This window comes from Neomonachus schauinslandi, chromosome 1 (genome assembly GCF_002201575.2).
Source record: "Neomonachus schauinslandi chromosome 1, ASM220157v2, whole genome shotgun sequence".
NCBI classification, from domain to species: domain Eukaryota; kingdom Metazoa; phylum Chordata; class Mammalia; order Carnivora; family Phocidae; genus Neomonachus; species Neomonachus schauinslandi.
This window is the reverse complement of record NC_058403.1, coordinates 163,806,238-163,832,589: the sequence shown is the minus strand read 5'-3', so window position 1 is coordinate 163,832,589 and position 26,352 is coordinate 163,806,238. Positions and strand designations below refer to the sequence as shown.

At 48.4% G+C, this 26,352-nt stretch overlaps 2 protein-coding genes across 8 annotated transcripts in view; both read left to right on the top strand.

The window, feature by feature from the left end:
• MTMR14 (myotubularin related protein 14) overlaps positions 1-6,235 on the top strand; it is a 46,898-nt gene extending 40,663 nt beyond the window's left edge. For 5 of the 7 annotated variants that reach the window (XM_044921130.1, XM_021694929.1, XM_021694928.1 and 2 more), the window contains 2 exons: positions 2,583-2,738; positions 5,634-6,235. In XM_044921130.1, coding sequence (XP_044777065.1) covers positions 2,583-2,738; positions 5,634-5,817 — 340 coding nt within the window. In that variant the 3' untranslated portion in view covers positions 5,818-6,235. The remainder of the gene's footprint in view (positions 1-2,582; positions 2,739-5,633) is intronic. The other 2 variants (XM_044921137.1, XM_021694931.2) reach the window with 1 other exon arrangement.
• Positions 6,236-7,584: 1,349 nt separating this feature from the next.
• CPNE9 (copine family member 9) lies at positions 7,585-26,223 on the top strand. The gene is made up of 21 exons (XM_021695190.1): positions 7,585-7,652; positions 8,196-8,236; positions 8,351-8,397; positions 8,510-8,613; positions 9,112-9,148; positions 9,370-9,372; positions 9,651-9,727; positions 13,398-13,461; positions 13,577-13,680; positions 13,927-14,031; positions 15,629-15,670; positions 15,989-16,064; positions 16,173-16,226; positions 16,638-16,699; positions 17,439-17,485; positions 18,386-18,567; positions 18,826-18,953; positions 23,188-23,290; positions 23,886-23,943; positions 24,315-24,388; positions 26,038-26,223. The coding sequence occupies exons 1-21, from the start codon at positions 7,585-7,587 to the stop codon at positions 26,221-26,223; spliced, it is 1,662 nt and encodes a 553-aa protein (XP_021550865.1).
• Positions 26,224-26,352: the final 129 nt, after the last annotated feature.

The following is a 26,352-nucleotide window of genomic DNA, read 5'->3' as shown; positions in this document are numbered from 1 at the left end:
GGGTGGGGGGGGGGGGTGGGGGGGGGGGGGAGGGGGGGGGGGGGGGGAGTGGGAGTTGCAGCTCTTTTGTGCTATAAAGAGGGGCCTAGGCTATATCTAGATAAGGGAGTGAAATGTTGCCAAAAATCCAGTCTCCTGGGCAGAGGTGTGAGCCTTCCGAGACCTGGGGATGTGGACAGATGACCTTGGAAGCATCATCGGTTCCACAGTTCTCCAGTTGGAGGGTAGGTTGGCCCCATGTTCCCTCTGGCCCTGTAGGTAGATTGGAGGAGCTAGAACTCAGACTTCTCTCTCTTTTTTTTTTTCCCCTGCTTTGTTTGTGCTTGAGTAAAGATGCAGGGCAGTAGAGTGTGGGTTCTTAATAAAGCTGGTTAAGTTACCTGTGTACTGAGACTATCTTGAAAGTTTTCCTTCTTTCATTAGGCAGGTGCAGGTACTACTGGTGACTGTTTGCTTTCATCTTTAGGTGTCCCCTCCAGCCAGCTAATCCAGATCGGCACTTAGGAGCACCTTTCTGCTTAGCATAGTCCCTTGCTCTCAAACCCAGGAGCTGAACAACTGCTTTGCAACCCTTTCTTTGACAAAAGCCTCAAATAGGAAGATTTGTCTGCAGCTGATTGCTTCCTGAGATGGCTTTATGTCCCCTGGGATCACATACCCTGTTGCTATCTGTACTGCCTACTTCATTCCACAGCTATCCCCTGGCTCCCCCAAATGTGTTCCTTGCCTGGTGGTGCTAACTGCTAGGTGCTAGGGACCTGACTAGCCTAAGGGGACCAGGAATCCTCCCATTCCATCCTGTCAGTTTTCCATTGGTAGTTGAGTCTCTCATAGTCTGGGAGCGGGGGGTACGGAGAACATAAGAAACCTCCCATGTTCCCAGCCCCAGGAGTGCCCCATCCTACTCAGCATCCCTTCCATTCCCTCAACACTGGGGTTCAGCAGTTGTTTTCCTACAGACTGCTAAAACTGGAAGAGAAAATCTGCCCTTAAAGTTTCAACAGTAGATGAGATTTGTGGAGCCAAGCTGACCTCAGTCGAGTTATGCTGACTGAAGGCCCAGCATAACCTGGAGGAAGTACAGGGAAACTACCAGACTGTGATGTGATTAGCCCCTCCTGGGCAGCTGTCTCTTTGATTTACAGACTGCTTGAGTCCTGCCAAGTTTAGAAACAAGGAAATCCTGCTTTGTGGGGCATGAGGGGCTTCCACCAAGTAGCCGACCATGTCCTGTTCTCATCCCTAATGCCGTCACACGCCTTCCAGAGTTGAGCAGGAATGATGAATGTGGAAGTCTCTGTGTTGCAGGGGGTTCCTATTCATGGCAGCTTTAATGTAGAAGACCATCTGTTTTCCCTGGTCTCAAGGTGGTTCTGTTGTAGGACAAATCTGTAATCAAACTTGGCTTTAAAAATCTCTTCTTGGACTCACTAGCGTGGGACCTTCAGTAAGTGTCTTCACCTGTCTGGACTGCCATTTCTCGCTCTGTCTCTAAGATAAGGATGGTTAACGATTACCAGAGCTGCAGTACCTGGCCAGAGTATCACTCAGGTGGCAGCTGCTTGAGGATGAGGCTGGGGTGGCCACTCATGAGGGCTGTTGCCTCAAACTTGGGAGACACTGATGCTAGCTAACTGGGTGGGCCAAGGTCAATGAATGTCTCTGTTTCCCACCCCCTGTACCACTATTCATGCTTCTCTGTTCCAGGGCCCTACAGAAGCACTTTCTGCTATTCTTGAATTAAAGAATAAAGGGTCAAACATCAAAGATGATGTACCTCTGGGGATGGAGACCTGGGGTAGCTGATGAAAGGGCCTTGTTTGATGTCTTCCTATCTCCCTTCCTCCTCCACCCCCAGTGACTGGGCTACTGCCCTGAGACAGTAGAGAGAGGTTAGCTGTCAGCGAGGTGGTGGCCGCAGTAGATTCCCAGTACAGCTTTCCTCTCCCTGCACCGCCCAAATCTCCATCTGAAAAAGGCCTGATGAAGCTATCAAGTTGCCTGCCTGATTTCATCCCTTAGGGTATAACCAGTGAGTTTGCCAGGTTGATGTGTGTGAATACAAACTATGGCTCCTGGAAGGTGCTGCAGAGAAAGCCTGTGTGTGGGGTGGGAGGGCGCCTCAGGGCTCCCATCACCTCACTCTTCAGTCTAGGTCACCACCCTCCACCGTCTCCAGGAAGCTTATTCTCCCATCGCTCTGATAAGACTTCAGTGGCCCCTGGGTTCTGCCTTGCCCACCCTGCCAATCTGCATGCCAGGGGTGTTTGAGGTGATCCTGCCTCCCTGGTTCCTAGGGCATCCGGCCTTGCTTCCTTCCTTTTGGCGCTGCTGAGACTGTACTTGCTGTGTCAGCCACCGGGGCAGGCATGCCCTGACCTGATGCTTTGGTTGCTGGCTCACCTCTTCTCATTCTGCTTTGCTCTTGTTTTTCTGTAAGTCTTTGCACGAAGCATTGTCCTCACAGCTGAGCCTGTGGCCCAGGACCACCATAGCCCCACCCCAACTCCTCCAAAGGGCCTCCCCTGTCAGGCATATGACTGACTATGCATCATCTCCCCTCTCTCTCCTCTCTGCCCCAGATCAGTGGACCATCCCCTGCCCGGATCCTCTCTCTCCACAGACTTTGGCAGCTGGCAGATGGTAACAGGCTGTGGCAGTATTCAGGAACGGGCTGTCCTGCACACAGACTCCTCTCTCCCTTTCAGCTTCCCGGATGAGCTCCCTAACAGTTGTCTGTAAGTGTCTTGCTTGAGGAGGCAGGATGCTCCCCTGCCCATATCAGAAGCTGGTGAGCCATCAGGAGTGTTGGCTAAGGAGTGAGGCAGCAGCTGGCCCGGGATCCCTGCCCCTCCTCAGTGTCAGCTAAGTATACCTCACTGCTCCTGGACTCCTGAGGTATGCAAGAGGCTTTCTGGGCTGCTCAGGAAGTGTGTTGCGGTGTGTGTTCACTCTCTTGAGCCTCCGAAACCCGTCCACAGGTGCCTCGGGGCACACCCTGAGGGAAAGCTGTCTGGACTGTAACTATAGAAGGTTCTATTTCTGTCCGAGGCTTTGCCTGACATGAGAATCCTTTGAAATCAGAACAGTGGGGTAGTGAAGGTAGGTGTATGGTGGAGACCACAGCCAGAATGGAGCTAGGTCAACTCAAGGGATGTGCTCCTCCAGGCAGAACCAAGGGTTCCTTGCCATCCCCTTCCTCCTCTTGTCTTCTGCTTTTACCTCCAGTCAGGTAAGAAAATTGGATGGGGATACCAAGTCCCAAGGCTGTAAAATCCTCTCCCTTTAAGGCTCCAGCACTGGGCTTTCAAGTCTTACAGTGTGTCCGCTTGAGTGGCTGCCTCTGTGGCAGCCCCCTGCCCGCTTTACTGCTTCATGGGTGTCAGGCCGGGTAGAGCCTCTGGTGGCCTGGGGAACAAGGCCTCTCCTCCCCACGACGGGCTGAATGAACTTCAGGTGCTGGGCATTCATTGTCCCCACCAGAATCTGGCTCATACCCACCAGAGCTGACAGGTCAGAGGCGAGTTGCCCTGGGGTGTTAAGAAGGATCCCTGCTGAGGGCAGGCAGAGGCCGGACCTTGGGATTCCAGGATGGAATAGGCCCAAGAGCCATCTCTGGAGGAAGCAGACATCTCTGCCCCTGCTTGATGGCACCCCTCACGTAACTGGCATTAACCACTGAAACGGGCAGCTCTGAGCTCCTAGCAAACCCCCACCATCTGGGTGGTTCCCAGAAGAAAGCTAGGTTCTGTGTGATCTCATGGCCTCCAAAATTGCAGTGTAGAGATGGGGTCAGGGTTGATTCCTGCTGAGGTCATACAGTATGTCGATTTAGTGCTTGGGCTTTATTATCAGAGAAATTTAGTCAAAACTCCTGGCTGCTCTGCCTTACCAGCTATGTCTTGGGGTGTCAGCCCTTACTTCTCTGAGCCTGCTGGCTCATCTCTTGAGAGAGAATGGCACTAGAGTATCTCTGCCTGCCTACCCCTTACCTGCTGTGTGTCCTCAAGTGAATCACCTATCCTCTCTGGGCTTCAGTTTTCTTATCTCTAAATAGGCTGATCCCTCCCTCTTCTGCCTCCCAGAAATAAGGGGCAGTGAGAATGCACACGTATGGACCTTTGGATATTCCCTGTGAATACAAACTACTAATCTGAATTATATGATATGCCCTAAGGAAAAGCTGAAGAAGAACACATGGCCTACAGCCTATGTGAAACCTAATTAGAGTGTAAAGAAGAACTAGGGCCACATGTCTCCCCCAAATGCCAAGACAGACTTTGGAGTTCTTCACGGTATTGCAGGAATCCAGTATCCAGTATCAGCTCCGTTTTCCTAGTGTTGCTGCAAGAGCTACTTGACTTTCCCTCACCCTAGGACCTGCTGCTTCTCTCTCTCTCCCACAGTAGTCACCCACTCATACCTACCACTCCCACCAGTCTACTTTCCTGCAGTCTGTTCTCCCCATACCTACCCCAGGACTGCCATTTATCCTCATACCTCCATCTATTTCCCCCAGGCCCTGGGGTACAAGTCATTTGGGCTTGGGAACTGGGAGACAGTGCTGCTACTTCTGACAAATTCCCTGGAGGGATTACACAGGGATTGGTCTCTTGGGGGGAAATTTTGGTGTCAGTGGTCAGGGCTAGTCTTGATTTTTAGGTGGATGGGAACATGAGGGTTCGTGTCATATAGGTCTGTGGCCCCTGGAGAAAGCCCTCCAGGGGACAGTTAGGGTGAATACCATGTGAGTTCCTGACCTTTCCTCTGATTCCATGTCCCTCTCACCCCTAGACTGCATACCTTTTAGTTCATAGGTTGGGTGTGGCTGGTACCTCAGGTCTCTTCTCCTCTTCTATTAAAGACCTTTCAAAGTGTCAAATAGCCTCATGGAATTCATTCTTTGATAAGCCTGAGTTTTCATGCACTTGTTCCCCTTCAGGGGTTTTTGTTTGTTTTTTTTTACTTGTTCCCCTTCTTGACTTGTATTTGCAGGTCAAGGAGAGAAGAGGGGCTTCCCGTCTTCTGTGATCAGTGTCTGCAGAGGCCAGGGAAGGAACAGCAAATAAAATCAGAACAGGAATCCTGCTAGAAAAGCCAGCACCCTGCTAGCTATTTCCCTAGGGACCACAGTTGACCAAAGATGTAGCTGAAGCCTCAGGGGTTTCCGGTTGAGGACCCTGGCCTCTCCAGGACACTGCCAAGAACTTTCTCCCCGAATGCTCCAGGTCCTGGCCACAAGAAGGCTAAGCCTTTGGTCAGCCAAGGCTTGATGCCTCATCTTGTGGTCTCTCCTTAAGTCTCAGATTGGTGCCTCATATTATTCTCACTGAGGAATGGCAGCCAACAGTTGGCAAACTCCCTCCTGCTCACCTTCCCCCTCACTTGCCCAGTGCACCATTAAAACATGCTGGTTCTAGGTTCTCAGTAGCCTGAGAGCTGAGAGGAAAGATTATGGAGGGGAACAAGGCCAAATGTTTAGGGCCTGAACTGCAGGGGTAGTATGGCCACAGGACATGTGCTGGCCTGTGCTAGCAAAGGCAGAAGGATCGGTAGTATGGTGTGAGGATAAGGATGTTGGATCCTGCCCAGGGTAATGCATTCATTCTCCCTCCTTCCCTCCCTCCCCACAGGCTTGCAGCCCTGAGCGAGCGGGAGACTCGGCTGCAGGAAGTACGGTCAGCTTTCTTGGCCACGTACAGCAGCACAGTGGGGCTTCGAGCAGCAGCCCCCAGTCCCTCTGGTGCCATCGGAGGCCTGCTGGAGCAGTTTGTCCGTGGTGTTGGACTCCGGGGCACCAGCAGCAGCACCTTATGAAGTAGCCAGCCCCCAACAATTTCCTGTTCTCTCACCTGAGCCCTGAGCAGAATGAAAGCCATGCCCGGACAAGGGGTGCTTCAAGATAGGAGAGACATCTTCTCCCTCCTCTTCCTCCTCCATCATGCACATGGCAGCCCCAGAGCTGAGCAGGGCTAAGGACAGGGTTCTCCAACCCCCAGCTTCCTGACTGGTGACCACCATCCCTCTTGTCACTGCCTTTCCACCCACCCTAGTCTTGGTTGGGATTCCCGTCAACTCTCAGAACTGTGTGCGGTTTCCCTGAGGCCTTGTGGAGGCTGAGACCTCACAAAAGACTCCCCTTTTCCTGTTCTTGTTTCCTGGAGAGGAGGGATCACCTGCACTGAGAATGAGGCAGTTTGACAGATCACAAAATTAAAAATCTTTTTGAACAGCTCTCTTGCATCCTCATTTGGTTGCTGTCTTTGTGGAGTTATTTGGAGTTATCTGTTTTTCCTTGTGCTGGAAGGGGTTGGGGTGGGGGTCAGATAAAGCAGAAAGACAACTGAAGACTCGGTTGTGCCTCTTAACTCCTGAGCCATGACAGTCTCAGTGAGATGGGGACAAGTAGTCACAGGTTGTCAAGGTGGGAGCAGTGGTCCTCAGGCGTCACTGGGCCCTAGTCACCTAGGAACCCATTTATTCACACGGATTCCCAGGGCTGCCTGAAATTGAGACTTAGGGTTGCTGAGATGGTCATTTAGCGGGAATGGGCGGAGGTGTGTGTGGGAGGGGATCCTTAATTTTTAACAAGTTCTGCAGGGAGCACAGTCCTGGTACAGGTGACTCACGGCCCCTACCCTACGAAGCCCTGACTTTGGTGGAGGGACTGGCTTCTGGGGCTTTGGAGGCAGTAATTGGTGTGGGGAGAATGGACCTGGCTGACTACCACCCTCATCTGCACTGTGACCTAGATAGATTGCATCTTCACAGTATGTCTTCTGCATCTGTAACATCATGAAGTCAAGAGTTCAAAGACTTGGGCAAAGGGCTTTTCAGAGTGCTATCAAGCTGTCATTTACTGAGTTCTGGCTGAACACAAAAGAGGTCACCCATGTGACTGCCCAGAGGAAGGAAATAATGGTGAACATTTCTTTAGTACTTACTGTGTATAATCCCCTGAGCTAAGTCCTTTATGTGGATTATCTCAAAATTTTACAACACCCCAAGTAGGTGCTATTCCGGCCTTTCACTGATGAGACTGAGGCACAGAGATGTTGAGTAACTTGCCCAAGGTCACACAGCTAATAAGCATAAATGTAAAACTCCTATTTGGAAGACCTAGGCAGGGCGGAAGTGGGGAGGGGAAGAAGCAGACTGTTCAGGGAGCAGCTCAGGAAGAGGAAGCGTCCCCAACGCCCACCAGGTGCCCCAAACCCTTCAGTACCGCGGACAGTTCTCAGAAGGTTTTTGGATTTCGTCTGGGTGAAATGCGCAGGGAGGACTCTCCCACGGTCTGGGCTGGATTTGGGGTCGGGGTTAGGTTCCCGGCCGGCTCGAGGCTGCTCCAATGGGGCGGGGGCCACCCGCAGGGCCGGGCGGGGCTAGGTTACCATCTGGAGTCGCTGCCTCCGGCGGCCACAGTCAAGGAGCGATCGCGGGAGTGCAAGCAGGGCTGGAGGGAGTGCAGCCGCCGCCGCCGCCGCTACAGCGGCGGCACATGGACCAGCCCCGCCGCTGCCGCCGCCCCTAGAGCCGGCGGCCCCCGTCTCACAGCCTCCCGCAGCTCCGGCCACTCGACCAGCCATGTCTCTCAGCGGAGCCTCTGAGCGCAGCGTCCCGGCCACCAAGATTGAAATTACCGTGTCCTGCCGGTGAGCCGCCGCGCTGGGGAGGGCGTAGGCACTGCCCCTGCCCCAATCGGCTGTGGGGCTTGGAGCGGACAGGGGCCAGACCCCCGGGGGAAAGAAGCATCCAGGGCCGGAAAATCTCAGATTCAGACTTCGGAGAGTCTCTGGCGGGTTCGGGGAGGGGGTTTCTTTGAACAGCTCCACCCGCAAATAAAAGCTCAGCCTGCGGGTTCAAGGAGCGGGTCATGGGGATCCAGTAGGATCTGGGCCTCAGCAGGACAAAGTTCTGGGGCTAATCCTCTTTCCTGGGCCCTTGAAGACAGGGTGGACGCATAGATAATGATTCTTGAGCTGATATTTCCGGTGCTGTCAGGGTGCTGACAACGTGGACCCCCACACCCACCCCCACCCCCCCTCCCCCAACAGCTCTCCACTGGGTGTAGTAATGAGGCAAGGAGATGCGATTTGAGCCCCATGCCTCCCCCGGGTGCCCAACTCAGGGCAGTGTCGAGGCACTGGGCTCCAGAATGACCCACCCTCTGTCCATCTGTTTGTCGCTTTCTCTAGGAACCTGCTGGACCTCGACACCTTCTCCAAGTCCGACCCCAGTAGGAGGCGCCAGGGACGGGAGGGGGAACTAGGGTCCGAGCGTGACTGAGGGGTGGGGAGAGGTTCAGGGCAATCTTACATCCTTCCTTCCCCGCCTCCACTTTCGCCTGCAGTGGTGGTGCTTTACACGCAGAGCCGGGCCAGCCAGGAGTGGCGAGAGGTGAGTCCAAGAGCCCTCTCCCAGCCAAGAGCCGCCCCCCCAACCCCCACCCCCCGCGAATCACCTCCCCCCCCACTGACCGCCCCGTGCTAACTCTCCGCCCCCTATCCAGTTCGGACGGACAGAGGTGATTGACAACACGCTGAACCCAGACTTTGTGCGCAAATTCGTCCTGGACTACTTCTTTGAGGAAAAGCAAAACCTGCGCTTTGATGTGTAAGCCCCGCCCAGAATCCTGGGTTGGATCCCCCCCGCCCCCGCCCCCCGACCTGGATCCACACAAAATTCTGGCTCGCTCCTCCCCAGCCCGGCCTCCCAGCCTGGCTCCTCCACCAGGCTGTTTGGTCCCATTCTGAAGGCCTCCACTCTAGTCTTAGCTCTGTCCCCAAGTCTAGCTTGGCCCTGTCTTTAGGTCAGATCCAATCCAGTTCACTCCCCAGACCTAGCTGGGCCCAAAGCTTTGCACCCTAATTTAGCTCAGGCTCCATCAAGGTCCCCGCCCTGGTATGACCCCACCCCCAGCAGGCCCCAGACTTGGCCTCATCCCTGACTTTCTGTGACCCTGACTCCTGCCCTAAAGGAGATCCTGACTGAATTTGGATCCAAGGCCGCCCCTCATTCTATCTACAATCTTAACCAGTATTCAAAACACGACCCCTTTTCCAGGCTGTCTTTCACCAGCCCCACCTTATGCTGGTTCCACTCTCTTCCCAGATACAACATTGACTCCAAAACCAACATCTCCAAACCGGTGAGCAAGCGTCCCCTCGCAGGCTGGCCAGGCACACAGGAGGCGCTCAGTGTGTTAAACAACCTTCCTTAGAACCCTCCTACCCCTCAACCCCAACTCCACCTTCTTGGGCCCCAAACCCACCCTCCTGGCCCTCCTCTCATGGTCCTGCCTCTTGGTTTCCCACCCATGCCTTTTACTCACTGTTCCTCTTCCTTCTCGGCCACCTGTGGGACACACAGAAGGTGAGGCTGAACGGGGCTGGCTTTGGGATGGTGGGGTGTGGAATGGAAGGTGAGGTGTGGGATGGCATTGTGGAGAGCAGCTTAAACTGACAGCAGGACCAAGAAGCAGAATTGGCCTGGGGACTCCTTCCCCCTCCTTTAAAGCACAGGCAGGGCGATGCTTCTAGCATTCTGCCATCCTGGAACACACTGGTCTGTGCAGCAGTATCACCAGGGCTAGGCTGGGACTCTGCATCCCCAGCCCCTCCTGGCCTTCTTGACTCCATGTCCTGGTGCAGGATTTCCTGGGACAAGCGTTCCTGGCCCTGGGAGAGGTGATCGGAGGCCAGGGCAGCCGTGTAGAGCGACCCCTCACGTGAGCTGAACAAGAAGGGGTGCTGGGGAAGGGTGGGTGCCCCCAAATTTTCCTCCCAAGGACACTGCTGACCCAATAGCTGTGAAGGCTGGGACTCCCCTGGTTGGGAGACTTCAATGGCTCCCATCATCTTCCTGGGAAAGACCAATCTCCAGGGCTCCGTTCAAGTCAGTCTTAGGCCTGATATGTCTTGTCTTGTCCTCTCTCTCTCTGTCTCTGTCTCTACCTGTCTGTCTCTGTCTCTCTCACCTCACTCTTTTTCTAAGTCTGATTCTACCCTTAAGGTCCACTTCCAAGCTTTTTTCCTCCGAGAAGCTTCCCCTCACTAAATCAAGACCCCTGGAATTTCCACTGTATTTACTCACTAAATATTTATTAGCATGTTTTGCATGCCATACCCTGTGCTAGGCACCAGGGACTCATCCATTCCATAAATACTATTGGGCATATACTCTATGTCGGCCACTGTTCAAGGGGCTTGGGTTGTAATGGTGAACATAACAAAGGTTCCTGCCCTTGGGGAGCTTATACTATAGAAGCTGGGGGAGAAACTACAAAATAGACATAACAAATAAGTAAATTATATAATATATTGGAAGACATTAAGTGCTATGGGAAAAAGGCAAAGTAGAGCAGAATTAGGAGGATTGGAAATGCTGGGTGGGTGGGACTTGCAATACTCTACAGAGTGGCTGAGTAGGTTTTATGGAGAGGTAACTTTAGAGCAAAGACCTGTAGGAAGTAAGGAAGTGAGCCATGCAGGTATCTGGATGTGGGATGTTCCACGCAGAGGAAGCTGGCCAGTGCAAAAGCCTGATATGTTCACAAAGCAGCAAGGAGGCCAGTGTGGCTATAGCCAAGTGAGCAAGGAGGAAGAAAGGAGGAGACGAGATTGGAGAACAGTTTAGGGCCTTGTAGCTACTATAAAGACTAGCTTTTACTCTGAGTTGGGAGTCACTGGAAGGCTCTGAAGAGAGGAGTGACATGATCTGACCATGTTTTCAAAGAATAATGCTGGCTTCTGGACTGAGAATAAACCTTGGGTAGATGAAGATAGTAGCAGGGATCCCATTGGGAGGCTATTACAGTAATCCAGGGTGGCAGCAGTGAAGGAAAGAAATGGTCAGATCTGGATATAACTTGAAAGTATAGCCAACAGATTCCTGACAGGTTGAATATGGATGTGAGAGGGGAAGAGGAGTCAAGGATGACATCAAACCCTTTGGCCTGAACACCTGGAAGGATGGAGTTGCCATAAATAAGATGGTTAAAAAAAAAAGTGAGGGAGAAGTACATTGCAGGGGGATTTAATCAGGAGTTCATTCTGACTCCTTTTGAATTTGATAATTTTTATTAGACACCCTAGCAGATATGTCAAATAGGCAATAAGATCCATGAGTTGTAGATGCTCTTTCAGACCAGAAGACTAGATGAAATCACCAAAGGAGTGGGCAGAGAAAGAAAAGACCAAACACCAAGGCTCCATGAATTGGAACTAGAAAAGGAGACTAAGAAGGAGCATTAATGAAGTAGAAGGAGGACCAAGAGAAGGGGTGTTGTCCTGGAGGCAAAGTGAAGTTTGTGTATTGAGGAGAGAGTGACCAGCCATGTCAAATGCTGCTGCATGTCTGAAGTTCTGAAGGAAGAGGTGGGGGTGACAGCCTGGTTGGAGAGGTTTAGAAGAGAATGGAAGAGAGGAATGAAAGTCAAGAAATCTTCCAAGGGGTTTTGTTGCAAAGAGAAGAGAAAAGGAGGGTTAGGAAAAGGAAGTGAGGTCAGAATAGGTTTGCATTTTTTAACATGAGAAAAATTATACCACATTTGTATGTTAAGGGGAATGACCCAGTAGAAACTGAAAAATTGACATAATAAAGAAAAAAGGAGAGAATTGCTGGAATGATGTCCATGTATAGGCAAGAGGGTGTGGAATGTAGCACACAGTGGAGGGATAAATAGGCACATGGATAGTCATTTATAGCAACAGTTGCGTGGGTGAAGATACTGGAGGCAAGGTAGGTGTGGTGGTAGGTCTGTGGACATTCTCTTCTGGTTGCTTCAGTTTTGTCAGTGAAGTAGGAAACAAGGTCATTGGCTGAGTGAGGATGGGGGAGGAGGCTTTCCAGGTTTGAGAAGAGAGGAGGAGTGAAACTGCCATCTAGCCGAACTGGAGAGTGAAGTATGATTAAGGACCCTCTTGAGGTTTGTGGTCATGCATTTAAAATGAGACCAGTTAGGGGCGCCTGGCTGGCTCAGTCAGTAGAGCATGTGACTCTTGATCTCGGGGTCATGAGTTTGAGCCCCATGTTGAGTGTAGAAATGATTTAAATAAATAAGATGTAAAGAAAAAAAAAGTGAGGCCAGTTAACAAGATTGTGTGTTTTCCTCTGGCCTCATTCAGTTGCACAGGTGCAGTACAGGCTAGGCAGAGAATGGGATTTAACTAGGGCTGTGGTTCTGCCAAATAAGTGTACTGAAGTGACAGAAAGGCAATGGATAAGAGGTAGGATGCAAGGGAGCGATTATTATAATCATTGACTGGAATTCACACTGGGTAAGGAGGTGAGGGAAAACATTAAGGGGGCAAAGAACAGAGAGAAAGCAGTAAGATCAGAGACTTGGTCCTCCTGGGTGTGCAGGTGAAGAGTCCTTACACTCTTACTCCTTACACTCTTTTTAAAGCACAAAGAGTCAAAAATTGAAAGAGCCAAAGAAATGGTTCAACATTCATGTCAAAGATGGGAAAAATCACATAATAAATTGGAGCCAGGACTTGAACCCAGAACACTTCTGACCTAGCTTTCTCTCTGCCACACTTGGGATCCCTTTGGGGTCAGGGTTCACAGGCCCATATCAGCAAGGTCCCTGACCACTTGGAGACCCAAGGCAAGGCAATTTGGGGATGGGTGTCCTAATACGTACCCTTCAAATACATGGAAGTGTCCCTTCTTGGGTCAGGAGAGGATAAGGCTTCCCTTGTCTTTTTTATTTCACTCTTCACATTTTATTTCACTCTTCAAAAGCCAGCATCTTTGATCTAACAAAACAGCCTTTTGCCCTGGGTCTGGATAGAAAATCCTCTCCCTCATTCAGGACTGCTACATCACATTCTACTTGCCTATTGGCTTTGACATCCCACCTCCCTCTGGAAGCTCACCGAGGGTACAGTCTAACAGAACTGGAGAGTGCCAACTGGCCAATTCATACCTAGCACAGTGCCTGACATATAGTAGATACCAAGGTCTGCTTTGACAAATTTAACCACCTTCATATCAATAAAGCTTCCCAATTGCTTGTCCTTCCATGCACTCATTCAGATCTTTTCACAACCCTGACAGGTAGGCATGATTCCCATTTCATAGTAGAGGAAACTAGGACCCCCAAAAGAGGAAATAACTTACTCAGGACTTTAAATCCTATGTCTTTCCCATGCTACCATTATAACACGTCCACCTAGGCCAGATTAGCCCCTTCCTTTCAGACTACAGACCCTTTCCCTATCAAAGTCAGGCCCTTCCCCACAAGGAACCACACAGGGCAGAAAGGGATACATTTAGGGGACTGTCAGGAAATGGCATATTGAATCCCCTGGCCCACCTAATCCCAGATTAGCTACCCCATTCTTCGTTGCCTACTCTCACTCCCCTGACAAAGAGGCTTTTTCTGCTTCCAGGGGTGTACCAGGCAAGAAGTGTGGGACCATACTGCTGACTGCAGAGGAGCTTAGCAATTGTCGGGTCAGTAAGGGCCATATACTAGACCCACAAGGCTCCCTTCTCTCCTAAACTCCCTTTAGTGGACTGTTTGAGGCTATGAACAATTTGGGTGTCAACAGCCAAATTTCATCCCTAGGACATTGCCACCATGCAACTTTGTGCAAACAAGCTGGACAAGAAGGATTTCTTTGGAAAGTCAGACCCCTTCCTTGTGTTCTATAGGAGCAATGAGGATGGCACGTGAGTTAATGTCTTCTCCAGTGGCACCCACCCCTGCCCTGCTGTGACCATGGGCCCATTAGGGCTCTCAGGCTGGATGTGGGCATCTTAAACTCTACCAGGACCTGACCTCAGAATTCACTCAAGGCAGCACACAATATGTGCTTAACAAGTGGGGAAATCCCAGGAATCTCCAATAGTATGAGGCCCTATCTCTGGGCTCAGTCCTGCCCCAAGGCAGGTTCCAGTCCTCTTGCTCCTCTCCAGGTTCACCATCTGCCACAAGACGGAGGTTGTGAAAAACACACTGAATCCTGTGTGGCAACCCTTCAGCATCCCTGTGCGGGCATTGTGCAATGGAGACTATGACAGGTCTGCTTCAGTGTAAACTAGGGAGTAAGGGAACAAGGGCATGAGAATGGGATTCCTGAGCCCCAGACAATAGTTTTGGAGGATCCTGCCTGGTGAAACAGAGTTTTGGGCATGGAGATAGGTAGATGGGGAAGCAAATGGATGGCCACATAGATGAATAGGAGGATGGAAGGGTAGATGGGTAGATGAAAGGGCAAATGAACAAATGAATAAACAGATACATGGGTGGAGGGTCAGATGGATGGATAAGCTGGTGAATGAATGGATGGGTATATGGATGGATGTGTAAAAGGACTGGTGGGGAGAAGGGGAGATGGATGAATGGGTAACAGATAAGTGGATAAGTGGACTGATGGGCACATCAGCAGATGGACAAATGATGGATAGATTAATGGATGAACAAATAGATGGATGGGTATATGAGAGATTGTTAGATGGCTGGAGAGGCAGAGGGATGACTAAAAAAGCAGGAGGATAAATAGGTAGAGCAAAAGGTGGATTGGTGAATGGATGGTAGATGGATGGAAGGACCAGTAGATTAATTAGTTGATTAATGAGTGTAAAGTAGATGGATAGGCTGACCATATGAACTAATAAATGGACAGTATAAAGATAGGTAAGTGGGTGGAAGGATGGATGGGCACATACATGGTTGGTTATGTAGGTGAATGGATGATCATATGGACAAATGTGATAGATGGGTGTTTGGTTAGATAGCTGAATGGACAGAGAGATGGATGCTTGCATACATCAGTAAGTCAGTGTATGCCTGGATGTATAATTAGATGGGTGGATAAAGATAGGTATTAAAAAGTAATTAGATTGGCTAATGTATGGGTAAGTGGGTGGCTACGTGGATAGATAGTTGTAACTGCAACACAGATATATGGACATATAGGAGGACTTAGGCATAGTACTTAAGAACAAAGTCTTTGGAACCAGGATGTCTGAGTTTATTTTTTTTTTAAAGATTTTATTTATTTATTTGAGAGAGAGAATGAGATAGAGAGAGCATGAGAGGGGGGAAGGGTCAGAGGGAGAAGCAGACTTCCTGCCGAGCAGGGAGCCCGATGCGGGACTCGATCCTGGGACTCCAGGATCATGACCTGAGCCGAAGGCAGTCGCTTAACCAACTGAGCCACCCAGGCGCCCCAGGATGTCTGAGTTTAAATCTCAGCTCAATCACTTACTAGTTATAGTCCTTAGTCAAGTTACTGTTTTTTTGCACCTCAGTTTCCTTATCCAAAAATAAGAATAATAGTATTTACCTTATAGTAAGTGCTTACTTTTTAGGATGGTTGTTAAATCAAATGAGTCAATCTACAAAAGCACTGGTAACAATGCCTAGAATATAGTAAGACTCAACAAGTAGTAGTAAAGAATAGTAATACAAATAGCAGTGGAAGAAATAATGGCAGTGGCAATAGATAGTTGGGTATGTGCATGGGCTGATGAATGAATAAATAGGTTGGATGCACTGATGGGAGGAAGGTTGAAGGAAAAACAGATGCGTGTATGGGAGGATGATTTGTGAATGGTTAAGTAGGTGAGGGTGTCTCTCATACACGCTAGCCTATGTTTATCTCCTGCATTTCAGAACAGTGAAGATTGATGTGTACGACTGGGACCGGGATGGAAGGTAGAACTGCCCCACATAGTACTGCCTTCTTTTGTAGTTAATTTAAACAGCTTCCTATAATACGTAGTACATTCACTAGGAAACCAAAGTGGTCTTGGGAGTCAAGAAGGGTGATAATAGATGCCAGGACCTTGAGTACAACTGACCCTCTCAGTTGGATCTTCCTTCTCTCCCCCTCAACTTGGCCTCTCTTCTGGCCCCAACCCCAGTGCCCTGCAGCCCAAGTAGAGGCAAGGGATAATGGGGGCAAAAGACTAGTTTCAGGGCTGGTTCCAAGCCAACAGTAGCTGCTGCTCACCCACCCCGGCCTCACTGCAGCCATGACTTCATCGGTGAGTTCACCACCAGCTACCGGGAGCTGAGCAAGGCCCAGAACCAGTTCACAGTGTATGAGGTGAGAACTCCAGCTCTGTCCAGGTTGCCCAGGCCCTCCATCCCAGTGTGCTCAGTCTGTAGCTCCCTTCCTCTGTTTCCCACCATCACTGTTATCTTCTTCACTTAGGTACTTAACCCTCGGAAGAAATGTAAGAAGAAGAAATATGTCAATTCAGGAACTGTGAGTGTTCCCTGGAGCTCTGGCCCTCCCTAGATCCTTCTGTTTCTATTCCCACTGACATAGTATGATGAATGTTGGGGGAAGGCTATGGGCACAGATTACTTGGATATAGTAACGTTGGGCCCAAGGTGGCTCCATTTAAGTTTCTTTTGTTTTCTTTTGATTTCTCACCTGAGGAAAATTGTTTGCTCATTACTGTTTTGCAGATTTTTTTTAAACTTAAGTTGTATTTCCCAATTTAATACACTTTTGAAAATCCAAATATGTTTCTGACAGCTTCCTCTTTTTTGCCCTTTCAGAAATTAGACAGGGTTGGGGAGTGTGCAGTAGGGGGTAGAATCATGTGCCTCTCTGCCTTCTGCCACCCAACTGCCCTTTCCAAAGTAGCAGGGCTGTCTCTTTGCCCCACAGGTGACGCTGCTCTCCTTTTCTGTGGACTCTGAATTCACTTTTGTTGATTACATCAAGGGAGGGTGAGTCACAGGCCAGGTTCTGGGCTGAAAGACCAGCATTGAGTTACTCCCAGTTCTAAGCCTCCGTTTTCATATTTATGAATGGTTAGGGTCCATGGAGATAAACTTTTAAACACTTGGCAAACTATAAAGTGCTCTGTAAAATGCATAATGTTGCCCATCTTAGTTTTCTTCATGAAGCTGACTTTCATCCCTAGCTTCCAGTCCTCCCATGGGAAGATGCGAGACAGGTGGTCTTCAAAGATGGCCCCAGTAACCTGACTGGGGTCCAAATAAAAATCCAGACAACAGGAGCCAGGCCAGGCAACAGGAAGAGGCCAAGAGAGAGGGAAAACCCAAGCAGACCAAAGAGGACATTCCTTTTGGCTCAGTAGTGGTAGGCAGACATGGGTAAAGTACTTTGCTTCTCTGAAGCTCACTTTTCTCCTATGCAAAATGGAAATGTTAATTACTACTTCAGGGCTATAGTAAAGATTAAGTTAAATGACATAAATTACATACACTTGTCACACAGTAGGCATTTAATTCTGCTACCCAGAGTGTGCTCCATGGACCAGCAGCATCGGCATCATCTGGGAGTTTGTTAGAAATGTAGAATTTCAGGCTCCACATAGATCATCCAGACCAGAATCTGCATTTTAACACTATCTCCAGGTGATTCGTATGCACACTAGTGTTTGAGAAATCCTGATATAATAAGTATGTCCCTCACTTCTCAATTGATCTACTTCCCCAACAGGACACAGCTGAACTTCACAGTAGCCATTGACTTCACAGCTTCTAATGGTGAGGCATGGATGGGGGAATGGGGTATGGAGGAATTCTAAGGAATTCATTAGGGATTGGCCTGGATTCTGACCTGGGGATAAGAGTTCACCTACCGAGGGGTGCCTGGGTGGCTCAGTCAGTTAAGAGTTCACCTACCCAGTAAGCCCAGGCTTGAGGCAAAGCCCAGCCAGGCTGGTACTGGGACAGGAGTTTTGGGAGGAGATTATTGGGTATAATGGGGGACAGAGGGTAAAAGAAAAAAGGTGTGTCAATTTTAAAAAGTTGAAAGGAGAGATACCTCAAGAAGTGGTTGAGTAAATGAATGGATGGGAGATAATAGGAGTGTAAGGAGAAATGAAGCAGTAAATGTGAGTGAGTAATGACTGGGTAGGTAAATAGATGAATAAACCAAGTAGGTAGTTGGGTTAGTGAGTGAGTACAATAGGTTGGACAAGTGGATGCATGAATAGGCATGCAGGTGGACAAATGGACAGATGTTTAAATTGGAGAAATAACAGGTAAGTAGACAGGATAATGAATGAGAGTGGATAGGTGGATGAATCCATATGAAGACAGAATGAATGGAAATGAATAGGAATGATAGGTGGGTGGTAGCTGGGTAGATACTGGATAAGAGAATGGAGAGGAAGATGGCTAGAAATGGATGGGTAGATTGAAAGATGGATTTATGTCCAGTGGATGGAAGAATGGATATGTGGGTAAGTGGATAAATTGATTGATAAATATAGGGGTTGGTGGATGGATAGACGGATAAATGAACATATGGACGACTGGGCAAAATAATGAGGGGGTAAAGAGTGGGTGAATGGATAGGTGGTTGGATGTATACATGGATGGACAGGTGAATAGATAAATGATCAAGGTGACCATGAGGCTGGGGGTCCTGTGTCCCTACAGGGAATCCTCTGCAGCCCACCTCCCTGCACTACATGAGTCCCTACCAACTCAGCGCCTATGCCATGGCCCTCAAGGCAGTGGGAGAAATCATCCAGGACTATGACAGTGACAAGCTCTTCCCAGCCTATGGCTTTGGGGCCAAACTGCCTCCAGAGGGACGGATCTCCCACCAGTTCCCCCTGGTATAGTATAGGCCGGAGCCTACGCTCCATGCCCTGGCATCTGGTCCACTCAAGTTGGTGAATTTCTTCTCAGGATCAAGTACCTACAGAGGACCAGGAAACTATGAGAGGGGAGCAGAGCAGGGAGGGGAGCAGGGCTGGAGTTTGGAGGGGAGCATGAGAGAGAGAGAGATGGAAAAAAGAAGGAGTGAGCTGGGATCAGAGTTCTCCTGGGTATACGCAGCATGGTTCAGCCTAGCAAGGCATCTTTCCTGACAGAACAACAACGATGAGGATCCCAACTGTGCGGGCATTGAAGGTGTGTTGGAGAGCTACTTTCAGAGCCTGCGCACAGTGCAGCTCTATGGGCCCACCTACTTTGCTCCTGTCATCAACCAGGTTGCCAGGTAAGGGAACTGGGTGGGGGCTGGGAGGACCGACAGGGGACTGACTTCCCAAGGATAGTCAAGACCACTCTTGGGTGAACCTGGGCTTTGGCGAAAGGGTAAAATTTTCAGTGTTGGCCAGGCTCTGATATAAAGAGATAAATGCCTTATTCTGGGGTAGAGAGGGTGTGAACAAACTACCCCAACCCCACTCTTTGGGAACAACAATTCAGGCCTCAAGTTTGGGGAAAAGAGAGATGGTCCTATAACACAATAATTAAGGCACAAGCTTCGGCATCAGACCTGGCTACACCCCTCACCAACCATGTGACCTTAAGCAACTCAGCCTAAGTCTCCATTTTATCCCTACAAATGGGTATAAGGATAACAATAGCACTTCTTTATAGGGTTATTGGGAGGTTAAAATTAGATAACAAATTAAGAATTATTAGCACAGTGTCTGGCCCTTAGTAAGTGCTCAATAAATGGTAGATTAATAGGAAAGTAACTTCTAAAAATAAAAGAGTAACTCCAGGGGCACCTGGATGGCTCAGTCAGAAGAGTCTGTGACTCTTGATCTCAGAGTTGTGAGTTGTTTTGTTTTTTGTTTTTTTTTAAAGATTTTATTTATTTATTTGACAGAGAGAGACAGAGCGAGAGAGGGAACACAAGCAGGGGAGTGGGAGAGGGAGAAGCAGGCTTCCCATTGAGCAGGGAGCCTGATGCAGGGCTCTATCCCAGGACTCTGGGATCATGACCTGAGCCGAAGGCAGATGATTAATGACTGAGCCACCCAGGCGCCCCTCTATTGGTTGTTAACTTTTATTTTTTTTATTATTTTTTTAAGATTTTATTTATTTAACAGAGAGAGACACAGCGAGAGAGGGAACACAAGCAGGGGGAGTGGGAGAGGGAGAAGCAGGCTTCCCGCCGAGCAGGGAGCCCGATGCGGGGCTTGATCCCAGGACCCTGAGATCATGACCTGAGCCAAAGGCAGCCCCTTAACTGACTGAGCCACCCAGGCGCCCCTCAGAGTTGTGAGTTTGAGCTCCACGTTGGATGTAGAGATTACTTAAATGAATAAATAAATAAACACTTAAAAAAAAAACTCCAAATTTTCAGAATAAAAAAAAAACAACATCACATATCAAATCACTTTTTAAAAGGCAAATAAAATAAAATGACAGAACTAAAACCAAACATATGTCACTAAACATAAACTGGATAAGTTCACCTATTAAAAGAAAAAGAATCTCTGATTGAATAAAGCAATAAAATAGTAAGTAAATCCTACAATATGCTGAATAGAAGAGACCTAGCTAAAACAAAGTACCTCAGAAAGCTTGAAAGTAAAAAGATTAAGCAAAAAAAGAGAATACAAATGGAAGGATTTCAGGGAGGTTTATATGCCTATAGACTTCCCTTTTCCCTGATAAAGATTGTTTATGTAATTCATAATGAATATAATAGTTTCTTTCAATTATGAAAGTAACATAACATTGCTGTAAAAAATTTCAAGGATGGAGAAATAAAATAAGAGATCACCCAGAATACTGCCCATGGGAATATGGATGCATATACAGTTCTTGACAGTTTTTTCCTTATGAATCCATAATTGCAGTCAAACTACATGCAGGGGGGCCTGGCTGGCTCAGTCAGAAGAGCATGCGACTCTTGGCCTCGGGATTGTGAGTTCGAGCCCCACACTGGGTGTAGAGATTACTAAAAAATAAATAAACTTAAAAAAATACATGTAATAGTTCACTACTGATTTTTTCACTTAGTATTGGAGACTGAGCATATTTTTGTTGTTATTAAACAGATTTCTTAATTTTATCTTAGTTCATTCATTCATTCATTGAATAAACATTCAATAAAGAGGCAATGTAGCATGAATGTGGGCTGTGGGGCCAGACTAAGTCGATACACCCACTCTACCACTCCCTAGCTGTGTGAATTTGAGCAAGACCCTGAACCTTTCTATGCCTGTTTCCTCAATTGTAAAATGATAATAATAATAGTAATATCATAGGGTTTTTGTGAAGGTTAACTAAATTAATATATGTCAAGCTCTTAGTGCCTGCCACATCATAACTGCTATAAGTGTCAGCTATTACTGTTACTATTATTATCATTATTACTATTCAAAGGGCATCTGCTGTATGCTCAGTTCTCTGCTGGGGCACTGGAGACTCACAGATGAATCACATCTAGTCTCTGCCCTTGGGAGCTCCTGCCTTGGTGCAGGAGACAGAAATATAAATAAATCATTACTTTCCATAGGCCAGAGCTTCCCAGACTTTCCCAGCAAGTTGCCTGTTGGCAAAGGCAAGTGATTACTTCCCCCAGGGGAATCTTAGGGGCACAGCTGAAAGCAACCAGGCTGAAAATGTCTTTGAAGTCACCATATTTATCTTAAAAATTCATGCAAATTTTACATCCTCCTCATGTTGTGTCCATGTTTGCTTTAATTTGGAGGAGAAAAAAGGTGTTTTAAGTATACTTAGAGTCATCTAGCTTTATCCACCAGATCATACAGTAAAATGGATGCTCCAGGTATCCTGTGACCTTGGGTCTCCCTGGGCACACATGCTGGTACCCTCATGGGTGTGAAAACCCATGTGGAAGGGCTGACAGCCCAAATTGGTGGGTGGTATCCTAGAAGGCAGAGGGAGAGGAGGGGAGGGTATAACCTAGTCTGAAAGACCCAAGGGAGCCTAACTTGTGGAGGGGAATTCTTAGCTGGGTCTAGAGGGCAAGTTGGACTTTATTAGAAAAAGAGATGCAGAGTAGGCCTGGCAGAAGGAACAGCATGTGAAAAAACAGAGTCATAAAGAGGCAAGCTCAGGAAACAGTAAACAGTAATATTATGACCAGAATGTACCACATAGGGCGCCTGGGTGGCTCAGTTGGTTGGGCGACTGCCTTCAGCTCAGGTCATGATCTCAGGGTCCTGGGATCGAGTCCCGCATCGGGCTCCCTGCTCAGCGGGGAGTCTGCTTCTCCCTCTCCCGCTCCCCCCTCTCGTGCTCACTCTCTCTCTCTCTCAAATAAATAAATAAAATCTTTAAAAAAAAAAAAAAAGAATGTACCACATATATGGAGAAGTATCTAAAGAACAGGCCAGGAATGGAGAGTGAAGGAATCAAGAGCTCAGGCTTTAGGCTTAGTTGGGCTCTTTTACTGAGCATTTGAAATGTAGCTTGGGTGAACAAGAAACCAAATATTTACTTCTATTTAACTTAATTAATTTAAATTTCAGTAGTCACATGTGGCCAGGGTCTGCCTTACTAGGTAGTGCAACTCCGTCCTTTCCAACCCACTCAGTGCCTAAGACTGGGAGTCAAGAGACCAGGATGTACCATGACCTTTGTGCTCTCTGAAGGTCTCATGTTTCTTATATGTAAAATAAGGGGACTGGACTCAATGGCTTCTGAAGTCCTTTTCAGATAGAAAAATCTTGGATTCAAAGATTGATGGTGAGAGAAGGGAAAGGAGCTTGGGAGCAGCTGTTAGACTGGCTAAGGACCCAGCAGCATAGGCAGTGGGAGGTGGTCAGCAGAGGGGAGAAGGAAGAAAGAAGAAATGGGTGAGAAAGGGAAGAAAGGAGGCCTTTAGCCTTTGGTCTTGCCCTTGTATAAAAACCAAAATCTTCCTAGGGGCTGTCAAAGCCCTGTGTGATCTGGCCCCTACCCCACCTCAGCCACATGGCCCACTTTGCTTCCCTCACTTTCTGGGCTCCAGACACAGTGGGCCTCCTTCAGTCCCATCACAAGGCCCTTATCTGTGCTGTTCCCTTTGTTCCTCCCCTTTGCTTAGCCTCTCCTTCATCCTTAAACATTGTTTCCTTAAAGAAGCCTTCACTGACCTGCTGGACCATGTCAGGATCCCCTACTAGACACTGTCATAGCGGTGTCCCTTTCCATCACAGTACTCATCACAAGAGTAATTATACCTATTTCTGTGATTCTGGGATGAATGTCCTCCCTCGAGATGGCTGGGATGAATTTGTTTTGTCTCATTGTGTACCTCCAGTGCCTACCATAACACAGTAACTACCAAAGTAAGTTCTCCATAAATGTTACTGGAGGGATATCAGGCAGGGGCAGGCATCCAGGTTTAGGGAAGGAGCATGAGCTTCAGAAACCCCAATCCTTGCCCACTGCTTATACAGTGGTGGTGGAAGCTTTAGGGGTAGGGTGTTCCCTTGGACTCTGGACTTTCAGCTGGATTCTGATCTTGGACTCTCAACCAGGGCTGCAGCCAAAATCTCTGATGGTTCCCAGTACTACGTTCTGCTCATCATCACTGATGGGGTAATCTCTGACATGACACAGACCAAGGAGGCCATTGTCAGTGTGAGTCTAAGGAGGAGGGCTTGGCAGGGAGGGGCACTGTTAATAACTGTGAAGGGTTTGAGGTTTTACCCTACTTGCAAGCTAACAAATTAGCCCTCCAGTTTCATGGATGCTGGCAGAAGACACAAGACTCCTGGATTGGAGACAAAGGACTTTGTTATTCTCAGCCATAGTAGTAGCTCAATTATCAGCATTTGCTTTGATTCTAAGTCCCAGTCCCCACAAGATGTTGTGAGGAGGGTCAAATGACACCTGCAGTCACAGTGGGATGCACTGTAGGTCAGAAACCCTGAGCTTAGGGTATCTGAATCTTTTATAATGGGCAGTAAGCATGCCTGCCCTTTGTTCTGGTGTGAGATACTTTATTAAACTGAATAGTAAACAAACCTGCCCTTTGCTCCAAAGGAACACACTTTATCTTTCAAGGCTGTTTGATATGCAGATGTCCTTGAAAAGATAGTCTGAAACAAAGGGCATCAGTGCCTCTGCTTGCAAGATGTACAGAAACATGATACATGCACAGAGAATTGTCCCCAGTAGTCACCTCCATTGTTATGATTGCTCACCCCAACCATTCAACCTCTTTCCCTCACAGGCCTCCTCACTGCCCATGTCTATCATTATTGTCGGTGTGGGACCAGCCATGTTTGAAGGTGAGTAGGATCATGGGTATCCAAGAATGAGACCAAGAACTGGGGAAAATAGGGGAGGATCTGGGCACCCAGGCCTGTCTAACATAAAAGATAAGATGGATGCCTGTGTTGGCCTTGGCCAAGTCACAGACCTTCTCTGAACCTATTTCTTTATCATAACCAAGGCTGTCGATATGAATACTTCCTTCTTGGGGTTCCTTGGTGGATGGAATGCATAATAACAACTCCATAACAGTGCCTAAAATTTGTTAGGACTTGAATACAACCACTAAATATTCTCATGATGACTCCGAAGTGGAGCTAACAAGGAGGGGGGTAGCATGGGTTTGGTGTGGGAGAGGGCAATCAGCTGAAGAGTGTCTTCTCTGCAGCAATGGAAGAGCTGGATGGTGATGACGTGCGCGTGTCCTCTAGGGGACGCTATGCAGAACGGGACATCGTTCAGGTAGATCTAACCAGGGAGAAGTCATGGAGCCAAAAGGCACAGTGGGAAAGACAGGCTAAGTTGGCAGCCACTCTCCCATACTGTCTTCTTAATCATCTACCTTTCTCCCCATTACTCTTCCAGCTGTCCTGCATTCATTGAACAAATTCTTTTTGAGAAACAGGCAGGTTGCTGCAGCCATTCTGGATCCATAGTATAGGAGATCCCCAAAGCCCCCACCCTCTAGTGGAGGCAACCAATAATAATCACACAGCTAAATCTCTATTAGATTGTGACAAGTGCTCCAGAGGAACAGCAAATGCCACTATATATATATGTAGGTCCTATAACAGGGACCTGATTTAGCAGGGTAGTCAGGGAAGGCTTCTATAAGGAAATGACATTTGAGCTAAAACCTAAAGGAGGGTTGCTCTACCTAAACACTGCAGTTAGAGAAGCAGCACATGCAAAGGCCCTGAAGCTCAGAAGAATAAGCCCAAACATGGAAAAGGCGAGAGGCCAGGGGGCAGGATCCCAGGAAATGCGAAGAAGAGGGAACCAAGGCCTTGTTGGTTATGATGAAGATTTGGAGTTTTGTTCTAAAGGATTAGAAATCTCTTGAAGGATTTTACATAGGGGACTGAGATGGTCAGACTTGCATTTTCAGAGGAGCTCTGCTGCATGGAGGGTTGACAGCAGCAGGTTGAGAGAGATGGCAAGTAGACAGACCTGTCAGTGAAGAAGCCTTTGAAGTAGCAGAGGAGAGATGACTGGGATCTGGACAGGAATGGAAGCAATGAGGATGGAGAGAAGAAGCAGGTTCAAAAGATTATTTAAGAAAATTTTACAAGAGTTGATGCTTTGATTAAATGGTGATGAGGAGTGAGGACGGCTTTAAGGATGACTCTCAGTTTTCTAGCTTGAGCAACTGAATGAGTGATAGTCCCATTTATTGGGAAGGGGAAGCCTGGGGGAGGAACAGATTTGGAAGAAAGGGCCAGAACTCAGTTGTGAACACACTGGGTTTGAGATATCTAAGACAAGTGAACGGAGATGTGATATGGGCAACTAAATATGTGGCTCTGGACCTTAAAAAAGAGGCCAGGGATGGATGTATAAATTTGGGAGTCATCAGAGTACAGTTTTAAAAGTCATGTAAGTATATGAAATCAACCAGGAAGAGAACTGAGAGAGAGAAGTGACCAGGTTTAGGATCAGGTAGATCCCAGAGGAATGGGGGTGACAGGGAGGAGCATCCAGGAAGGAACGAGAAAATCCAGAAGAGTGTGGTATGTCAAGAGTGGGATGTGTCTAGTAGGAAGAGTATGGTCAAATGTAATGAAAAGCTAAAGAGAAGTCAAGCAAGATGAAGACTGACAACTATTGCCCACTGGACTGATTTGGTAACATAAGGGCTATTACACTGGCAAGAGCAGTGTCAGTACTGAGTGAAGCCAAACTGGAGTGGGTTGAAGGTGAATAGAAGGTGAAAAAAAGGGGGCGGGAGAAAGTAAATGTGGAAAGCTGTCCAAAATGGGCAGGTGGAAGAGATAGTGTGATATTTGGAAAGAGATGTTAGGAGTCAAAGAGGAAAACCTCCTTACTGCTCCCTTTCCCATTCCTCTCTTCCCCGGCCATTACCCACACCTGGTTGTCTGTGCCTGTCCCAGTTCGTCCCATTCCGAGACTATGTTGACCGGTCAGGAAACCAGGTGCTGAGTATGGCCCGACTAGCCAAGGACGTGCTGGCTGAGATCCCAGAGCAGCTGCTGTCCTACATGCGCACCAGGGATATCCAACCTCGCCCCCCACCTCCTGCCAACTCCAGACCAACTCCCGCTCCAGAACAGCCCTGAGGAGCCTACCTATTCCGTAACTAGCAGCCTGCTTGCCTGCCCACCCACTGCTTCTGCTGAAAGCCAGAGGCACCTGGAGCCCTGGACCTTACTGAGTCCAGCTTAGAGGATCAGTGCTGGCTGGTCGAG

Coding starts and splice junctions, on each gene's coding strand:
- CPNE9 (XM_021695190.1), top strand. CDS start 7,585: ATGTCTCTCAGCGGAGCCTCTGAGCGCAGCGTCCCGGCCACCAAGATT. Junction 13,681..13,926: donor AGGAGCAATGAGGATGGCAC/GTGAGTTAATGT, acceptor GCTCCTCTCCAG/GTTCACCATCTGCCACAAGA. Junction 15,671..15,988: donor GACTGGGACCGGGATGGAAG/GTAGAACTGCCC, acceptor GCCTCACTGCAG/CCATGACTTCATCGGTGAGT.